The sequence below is a fragment of the Rhincodon typus genome, chromosome 26 (genome assembly GCF_021869965.1).
Source record: "Rhincodon typus isolate 14 chromosome 26, sRhiTyp1.1, whole genome shotgun sequence".
Taxonomy (NCBI): Eukaryota; Metazoa; Chordata; class Chondrichthyes; order Orectolobiformes; family Rhincodontidae; genus Rhincodon; species Rhincodon typus.
In genome coordinates this window covers 8,345,769-8,355,713 of record NC_063357.1, presented here as the reverse complement: position 1 = coordinate 8,355,713, position 9,945 = coordinate 8,345,769, and the positions used below count along the sequence as shown (strand labels likewise).

General features: G+C 44.1%; 1 protein-coding gene across 2 annotated transcripts in view; it reads right to left on the bottom strand.

Annotated features, from left to right (window-relative positions):
- Positions 1 to 9,112: 9,112 nt before the first annotated feature.
- The window catches only part of glod4 (glyoxalase domain containing 4), a 28,687-nt gene continuing 27,854 nt past the window's right edge, over positions 9,113 to 9,945 (bottom strand). For both annotated transcript variants that reach the window (XM_048612477.1, XM_048612476.1), the window contains one exon: positions 9,113 to 9,412. In XM_048612477.1, coding sequence (XP_048468434.1) covers positions 9,347 to 9,412 — 66 coding nt within the window. In that variant the 3' untranslated portion in view covers positions 9,113 to 9,346. The remainder of the gene's footprint in view (positions 9,413 to 9,945) is intronic.

Sequence of the window (9,945 nt, the reverse complement as noted above, 5' to 3'; positions counted from 1 at the left end):
GGGCTCTCCTGGAGAATGTAGGAGCTCTGCTGGGTATGCAGGAGGAGAGCTCTGCTGGAGAATGTAGGAGCTCTGCTGGATATGCAGGAGGAGAGCTCAGCTGGAGAATGTGGGAGCTCTGCTGGGTATGCAGGAGGAGAGCTCAGCTGGAGAATGTGGGAGCTCTGCTCGGTATGCAGGAGGAGAGCTCAGCTGGAGAATGTGGGAGCTCTGGTGGGTATGCAGGAGGAGGGCTCTCCTGGAGAATGTAGGAGCTCTGCTGGGTATGCAGGAGGAGAGCTCTGCTGGAGAATGTAGGAGCTCTGCTGGGTATGCAGGAGGAGGGCTCTGCTGGAGAATGTAGGAGCTCTGCTGGTAGATTAGCTGTTAGTCTTAACTGGCAACGAGGTTATTAATCAGATTCATGGTCTTAAAACCAAAATAATGATAATCCATATATTTCCGGCTCCTTTAATTCTCCCTAAAAATATCATGTAGTGTTACATTGTGTAAATGGTGTAACCATCTATCAACACAATGTGAATAACACCAGAGAGATTTAGTATAAAGTTGTCAACTCATTCACTGAATTCTGAAGCGAAACTGTAGACAAGGACCAAAGGTCAGAGGGACATTGCTCAAATTGGAACGAGGTAAAGGTGATACAATATTACATTTATCATCCATCCCCAATTGCCTTTGAGAAGGTGGTGGGGAGCTGCCTTCTTGAACCGCTGCAGTCCACGCACTGTAGGTAGATTGACAGTTCTGTTAGGAAGGGAGTCCCGGGAATGCCAACATAGTCCTAATGAAGTCAGGATAGTCGGTGACTTGGAATTTGCTGGCGTTGCTGTTCCCTTATGTTTGCTGCCCTTCTAGAAAGAAGAGGTTGTGGGTCTGCAGGAGGAGGCTTGATGAGTTAAACTCAACAGAGTGTTAACAAGCAGTTCTAGACCCTCCAGACGTAACAAGTGAGCAGCGTACTGTCTCAATCTCTTGTTGTTTTCACATTAATAAAATGCTCTAAATAACTTACAGATTCAAAATGTACTGTAAGGATATTGTGATCACCAAGTGATCAACGTTTTACATTATATAACATCAAAATATGTTTAAGTTCCTGAATATTACTCATTCGAAACTAAACATTGAAGCACGATGGCAATGCTTAACTGAAAAGTTGCCTCATCCCTGTAAGGGTCACTTGGGCAAAAAATAAGCTTAAAGACAACCTGAGGTCAGTCAGAGTTTAATTGCCATTGGGTGAGAGAAGTTTGGGATCAGTTAGGGTTCTATAGCTATCTGGTGAGGGCATTTGGAATATAATTACCATCTGATGAGGGAAGGTAGAGACAGTCAGAGCTTAATTACTATTAGGTGAGGAAAGTAGAATCAGTTGGAGTTTAATTCCCATTATGAGGCATTTGTGATGCAGTGGTAGTGATCCTACCTCTAATCAACCCATTCATAGATGTTATTACACCTCTGGACCAAGTAGAACTTGAACCTAGGTCTCTCTGGTCCAGGGGAAGGAACAGAACTTCTGCACCACAAGAAGGCCCTCTGAACAGTTTTTTTTTATTTAACATATTTTTTCTAATCAACCTGTTCAGAGATTGTATTATATACCTCTCGAGCAGGTGGGTCTTGAACCCAGCTCTCCCGGTCCAGATGTAGGGCAATACCACTGCCCACAAGAGGACCACCAGAACAGGTTGATTAGAAAACATCTTTAATTCCCATCTGGTGAAGGATGACTGGGTCTTTCAGAGTTTAATTGCTGTATGGTGAGAGAAGGTTAGATCAGTCAGTTCTTTATTGCTTTTGAGCAAAGGATTATTTAGTCATTTGGCATTTAGTTTGACATGGTGCTTGATATTTATAAACCAAAAGGCAATTAAAGAAGACACGTTTTAACTTTCAAGTCATGATTGTTAATATTTTGGAATGAGAGGACACACTGGGAAGAGATGCTGTTAAAATGCTGCCTGCAATGTTTGCTCTTGGGTCATACATTGGTCTCAAGTGAAGACTAATGTTGCTTCTTGTTATTTGTGCAGATGTTGGAGCAGTCTGTTCAGACATTGTTACACTTCAGTAGAACTCTTAACAAAGGCTCAACAGTAATGGAATCACCTCTTGGAATACCACAAGAAAATCAACAGCATTGAACCTCATGAGGCAATGTGGACGCTTGAGCACAATAAGCATTCTCAGTCACGGATTGGATTGCAAACTGTCAGGGATTGTTCCATTATCTCTGGGAATTGGAGGTTAGTGGCAAAAGAACCAGAGGTGACAGGAGGGAAAATGTTTCGTCATGCAGTGAGCGGTTTGGATCGGGAATATCCTGTCTAAGAGTTTGGTGGAGGCAGGTTCAGTGGTATTGAGAATTGGATCATTATCTAAAGAGAAACTATTTGCAGGGCTATAGGGAAAAGGGAAAGATATGGCAGAAGGGGAATTAGGTATTTTCCAATGAACCTGTCCAAGACCTCTGGAGCAGGTGGGACTTACACCCAGGCCTCCTGCCTCAGAGGTAGGGAAATACGATCATACTAAAAGAGGCCAATAGGGAAATTACTCTTCTGGAGACATCTGAGCATCCAAAACCCCCGGGTGGAAAGCTTTAGCGCTCTCTGTGAATTAACCTAAATGTGAAGTGTTGCATTTTGGTAAGGCAACCCAGGGCAGGACTTTTACACTTAATGGTAAGGTTCTGGGGAGTGTTGCTGAACAAAGAGACCTTGGGGTGCAGGTTCACAGTTCTGTGAAAGCGGAGTCCCAGGCAGACAGGATGTTTGGTACGCTCGCCTTTATTGGTCAATGTATTGAGTATAGGAGTTGGGACATCATGTTGCGGCTGTACAGGATATTGGTTAGGCCACTTTTGGAATGCTGCCTTCACTTCAGAATTGAACGCAGTATTCCAAAAGTGGCCTAACCAATGTCCTGTACTGCCGTAACGTCCTTGCTACAGGAAGGATGTTGTGAAACTTGAAAGGGTGCAGAAAAGACTTACAAGGATGTTGCCAGGGTTGGAGGGTTTGAGCTATAGGGAGAGACTGAATAGGCTGGGGCTATTTTCCCTGGAGCGTCGGACATTGAGCGGTGACCTTACAGGGGTTCATAAAATCATGAGGGGCATGGATAGGGTGAATGGCCAAGGTCTTTTTTCCCCAGGGTGGGGGAGTCCAAAACTAGAGGGGCATAGGTTTAAGGTGAGAGGGAAAAGATTTAAAAGGGACTGGAGAGGTGACTTTTTCACACAGAGGGTGGTGCGTGTGTAGAACGAGCTGCCAGGGAAAGTGGTGAAGGCTGGTACAATTATAACATTTAAAGGGCATCTGGATGAGTATATGAATTGGAAGCATTTAGAGTGATTTGGACTAAATGCTGACAAATGGAACTAGATTAATTTAGGATATCTGGTCAGCATGGACGAATCTGTTTCTGTGCTGTACAACTCTATGGCTCTCGCCATGGTCTCCTCAGGACCTGTGGCTTCTCTCTCCATTAGAGATATACAATTGGTTATATAGATTGAGGTGGGAGGTGGGGGGTGGGGCTGGGGGGAGGGAAATTGTGAGGAGGTAGGGCCTTCAGTATTTATCACAGCCGTTGCAGGGCTTGAACCCAAGCTAGTTGGGATCATTCTGAGCCAGATGCTCACTGTCTAGCCAACGGAGCTAAACAACGCCTCCTAAGAAAGTTCTCCCTTTCCCATCCTAAGTGGCAGGCAAACTTATCCTGAGCCTGTGCTCCACGTTCTAGGCTCTTCAGACCTGACACGAACAGAATGGGCCAAATGGCCTCCCTGTGCTGTGTGACCATTTTGCAAGTGACCGAGATCGGGGAACATAAACAATAGGAGCATTAAATAACATTCCCTTTTCCTTTAGATGCTTTCATTTCTTAAGATCCCCTGACTTACTGTGTGCAGCATCACTTTGAGATCCTCTGGCAATTACAAATATACTTCCCTCACCTCATGAGGAAGCTAAAGGACTCTCCAAAGCAAGTTTCAGCACTGAAACAGCTTCTTTGTCTAAAAGCAGACCACGTCTGTATAGGATCGGCCGAAGGGCTTAAAGTAATGATGAAATTTGACAGTTGCATGAGAAAATAGATTGTATAGGCTGGGAAAGTTAATGATGATACACGACAAGCTGCATGATTTGGAATGAGTCCTGAGAACATTTCTTTGTGGGCCGAACACGACACCTGCAGCTTGTTTTTCTGTAGCTGTGTTTTCTGTACTAGCCAGTAGTCTTGTCTTCTGTATCTGCTGTTATCTGTGCTGGCTGTTTGTTACACTGTGTAAGAGAGAGAGAGTTTTGTTCTGAGAGTTGGACTTCATCTCGGATCGGGATCATGAACGGTGCCAGGAATGAACCTAAGCCTCCATCGCTCGAGGGGTCCCCGGTAGGCAGAAGAGCGTGAGATTTTTTTTTCCTTTCTTTTCCATCATTTTTTACTCTTATTTTTTATCATTATTATTACTTAATAAACACCCACATCTATAAGCAAATTGCTGTTGTTGAGTCCTCTCTTAACTATATTTAACCGAATCCAAAAGAACCGCTTGGATACACCCTGTGATCCAAGACAACGTCTTAGCACTGGATTCAAATCTACCAAATCATCTTCATTATGTCAAATTTGTGAATCAGACACCATTTCCCAGCTATGGGCTTTCAGTGCTCAGGACGCACTCCATCCTTCACATATTAAAAAGCTCCATGTGAGTATACTTCATATCTAATAATGTGTAACATTCAGAGTTGGTTACAGTCAGTCAGTTTAAATGAGCTAAGACAGAAATGGTCCATTTAAGTATTTTTAAAACTGGATATACATATATAAACAGTCTGCAGAAATCCTGGATCCAGACGTATATTTTCCAGCTGACTTGTGTTCACTACGGTTTAACTGTATATATTATTTTCGGGGGTCATTGCTTTAAAGTGAAAGTATAAGTCAAGTTGCATTCTCATTACATGGGCTATTTTTAGGGATTATATTCTTTGCTGGGTTCATTTTTCTGTTCAGAAAACAGTGCTTTTAACAAAATAAAAAGGGGCTGCTTCTTTCCATGATGTGGAGGGGTTGTTACCCCTGGCTGGAGAGCTTTTAGGCTACTTAGGACGAAGATGTGGAGCAATTTCAACAGAGCGTTGGTTAGCTCAGTGGGTGTATGGCTCAGAATGATCCCAGCCAGTGTGGGTTTGATCCCTACACGAGCTGTTGTAATTCCTGGACCCCATAACCTCCACCCCTTTTTTTAGTTTCCCCCCCACCACCAAGCATGATGAGTAACCAGTTTGTAATTCAGAGTGCCACCAACAACATGGGTTCAATTCCCACATCAACTGATGTTACCATGAAGGACTCTCCTTCTCAATGTCTCTCTCTCTTTACCTGAGGCTTGGTGACCCACAGGTTAAACCACCACCAGTCATGCAGAGCAGCCCCACAGAAACTTTGCCCTTTATAACCAAATAGTCTATTTCATAGAAACCCTACAGAGTGGAAGCAGGCCGTTTGGCCCATCAAATCTACACCAACCCCCCTCTGAAGAGCATCCCAGTTCGACCCATCCCCCCCATCCCTGTTATCATGCATTTCCCATGGCTAATCCACAAATCTTTGGACTGTGGGGGGAAACCCACGCAGACACGGGGAGAATGTGGAAACTCCACACAGACAGTACACCAAGGCTGGAATTGAACGTGGGTCCCTGGCGCTGTGAGGCAGCAGTGCTAACCGCTGAGCCACTGAGCCACCGTGCCACCCCATTTCTAACGGAGTGGGATGTCTATGGTCTTGAGGACACCATGGCTAATTACCTGAAATCTCTGAAGTTCTCCATTCCAGTTGTAAAGTATATTCAAGCCTGCAATCAATAGTGTTTGGGCACTAAAGGAATCAGGCAAGGAGAAGGAATGGAGGTTAAATATCAGCCAGTCTCACAGCACGCTGGCTCAGTGGTTAGCACTGCTGCCTCACAGCACCAGAGACCTAGGTTCAATTCCACCCTTGGTCGACTGTCTGTATGGAGTTTGCACATTCTCCCCGTGTCTGCGTGGGTTTCCTCCCACAGTCCAAAGATGTGCAGGCTAGGTGGATTGACTATGCTAAATTGCCTGCAGTGTTCAGGGATGTGTAGATTATGGGGGGTGGGTCTGGGTGGGATGCTCTGAGGGTCGGTGTGGACATGTTGGGCTGAAGGGCCTGTTTCCACACTGTAGGGATTCTATGAAATGCATTGGGTTTGAAGGGTGCTATGAGTTCCTGTTCCTACAACCACAGAAAGAGGAAAAACAGAATTCTGGTGGTGAAGTGGTCCTCTATGATTTTGCCGTGTACAGCATCAGTGCATTTAACTGAGTCCAGCAGACACCAGTCCATTCATTTCTGTGGCATCGGGTACACTATTGACAGATGCCTCCTGAGTGTTAGTCATCACTGGTGAGAGGGAAGTCTTATTTGGGAAAAGCTACACAATAGCAAGCGGTGTTGTTGCTGCACTGCCAAGTGCAATGTAATATTATTGGTTATCATTTCAGTACCAATCATGGACATAATTGCAAAAATACCATCGCCTGCACAATTCTGGGTGATGGTGCAGTTTAAGAGATTTTCACACAGTGGGAATAAAATTAATACAAAGCAGCAGTTACTGAATTTTAAGCCAAATTTAATCTATACAAAATACCCTGCAATCTTTAGTAGGTGATAACATTTACTTTTAAGTGACTGTCTCACTGATAACCACTGTAAAACGTTTCCTTCCAGAATTACAGCAAAATACTGTGGATGCTTGGAATCTGAAATAAAAGCAGAATGCTGGAGAATCTGAACAGTCCTGGAGTTGTACAGCATGGAAACAGACCCTTTGGTCCAACTCATCCATGCCGACCAGATATCCTAAATTAATCTAGTTCCATTTGCCAGTATTTGACCCATATCCCTCTAAACCCTTACTATTCATGTACAGGTCTGACAGTGTCTGTGGAGCAAGAGCAAGAGAATTAATGTTTTGAGTCTAGATTGACTTCTTTCATTACTAAAGAGGTCAGATTGCACTCAGTGTTAACTCTGTTTCTCTCTCCGTAGATGCTGCCAGACCTGCTGAGTTTCTTCAGGATTTTGTTTCCTTCTAGATGTTTGCACAGTATCGAGAGACATTGAGTGTTTAATCCACTTTTGACAACTGTATCAAATGTCACTTTTCTAGCTGTAACAAGGACCTACCACTTGGTCAGCACTTTATCACAAACACAGGCAAATGGGACTAGTTTAGTTTGGGAAATCTAGTCAGCATGGATGGAATAGGCCAAAGGGTCTGTTTCCGTACTGAATGACTCGAAGACACCTACAGGGGCTTCGGTAACAATGAGACACGTTGAAATCTAGTGGTTTACAGTATAGTCAAATAGACAGGACAGCATTGTCAGTCTGGGATTTAACCCCATTTTAAATACAAAGATGCTTTTCAATCACTGAATGGTTTGCTTTCATTATCTTCAATGATTAAATTCTGTTGACTTCTATAGAAATGTTAAGGATATTTTTATAGATTGGCCTCCCATGATGGAGTGAAAATCTAGTACAAGAGGAGCGTAACAACAGCTACTAATGTAATGTGTTCACCTCGGTTAAAAGCCAAAGGAGGTCTCAGAGGAGAACAGAATTTAGTGAACTCAACTCACAATGATCATTGGGCGTAGTCCCGGAATAAAAGGATGCCAATTTAAGACTGAGAAGAATTTCTTCTCTGAGAAGTTTGAGTTCTTTGGAACTCCTTGCCACAGAGAGCTGTGGGCAACAGTCCTTGTGTACATTGAGATAGATTCTTGATCAGTTGGGGAATCAGGGAAAGGGTAGGCAAGTGGATGGGAGGGATGATGGATCAGTCATGATCCTGTTGAATAGCGGAGCAGGCTCGAGGGGGCTGCTGCTGTTTCTATTTCTTATGGTCAAAACCTCCACTTGACCTTGCTCAGGCAAAATGAGCTCAGTGAGATCCCACTTGTGTCTCCATTATCGTGCCATAGTGACAAACACCAGTGAACCCGATAGCTCCAAATCAATCCTAACAACCCAAAGCCATGATCGTCTCAAAGTACGTAATAGTCTCTCTTCAAAAAGTTCGATCCCAACCACATCAAATCAAATGCAGGACAAAAAGAAATTTTAAAACCTAAACCAACTTGCTCAGCCATGTTATAACACATCTCTGTGGCATGTGGGACTTGAACCTGGATGTTCTGGATGAAAAAACACTGCCACAATTCACCACAAGGGAACCCCGCCCCCCCCAACTTTTTGCACGACGTATTTTTTGAAGCGACTTGGTCACCAATTTAAAACTGGTGCTTAAAAATTAGGGAGCAGAAGCCTGAGAATGTAAGATTGTGCCCAGTCACGGGAGAAAGCTCTGGGTGACAAAACCAGATAAAACTCATCTCAGGTATGGGGTAGGAGGGCAGATTTCTTACGAGGACAGGCTGAGTAGGTTTGGCTTGAGTGCACTGGATTTTAGAAGAACCTGAGACATATACAATTCTAAGGAGGTTTAGTAGGGAGACACTAGAGGCTGTTACCCCTTTTGGGAGAGTCTACAAACATAATCGCAATGGCAGTGGTCACCCAATTAGGACAGAGATGAGGAAGCATTTCTTCTCTCAGAGGGTAGTGAATCAATGGAATTCTTTACCACAGAGACTGGGTCATTATGTATATTTGAGGCTCAGACAGACAGATTTTTAATTAGTAAAGGAAGCAAGGCTAATGGAGAAAAGGGAGTGAAGTGGAGGATAATTAGATTAGCCCATGATCTCTTTGAATGTTAGTGTAGTCTTGATGGGCTGAATGGTCTACACTGCTCCTAAGAATTATGGTGTTACAGCTAAGGGACATCAGGAGAGCACCCCATCCTCTCAGTGCAATATGGAGCACCCATTTCCAAACTAGTCACAATGGACAAGCACCTAACATCACTGAAGTGGAGCCTTTGGCCTAACCTGACAGTAACTATTTGGCCATTTGAGTGGCCTGTCTTTTTTTTTTTTAAGATGAGGGTGGGGAAGCCAGAGCAGCATCGAGGAAATCAACCATGGAAACGGTATTATCCAACTTGAGACTTTATTTTGGAGATAACTTTTGAAACTATTTTTGTTCACTGTACTTGAAAGCAGGAATGCAAGACAGGTGATTTGCTTCAGAGAACATACTCGGTGATGGAAGCCTTTTGTGACTGTTGTTCCTCTGCTTCTCTCTGTGGGACTAAAAGGAGGACCCAAAACCTTCCACCACCAGTCAGTCACAGCAAGGGGGCGTGCTTGAGCAGTCCCTGCCCAGGTTACGCAGATGGCTTCGGTCTGCGGTGTTTTGCAAACCATTCATCGCTTTTGTCTTCTGCTATAGACTGTTGGGAAAGAAAAGCACGCTTATTCCTCCCACCCAACTCAGAAAATGGACCATTAAGGGATTAGACATCAACTTGGGGAGACGATGCCAGAATGGTAATATCACTCATTCCATACACGTACTACCCTCTGCGTGGAAAAAGTTACCCCTTAGGTCCCTTCTATACCTTTCCCCTCTCACCTTAAACCTATGCCCTCTAGTTATGGACTACCCCACTCCGGGGAACAGACCTTGGCTATTCACCCTATCCATGCCCCTCATGATTTTATAAACTCCTATAAGGTCACCCCTCAGCCTCTGACGCTCCAAGGAAAATAGCCCCAGCCTATTCAGTGTCTCCCGATGGCTCAAACCCTCCACCCCAGCAACATGCTTGAATATTTTTTCCGAACCCTTTGAAGTTTAACAACAGCTTTCCCATAACAGGGAGACCAGAACTGAACGCAGTATTCTGAAAGTGGCCTAACCAATGTCCTGTACTCAAGGCACAATACAATTAATTCATTTTTAAAGAGCATGGAAACAAAGCTG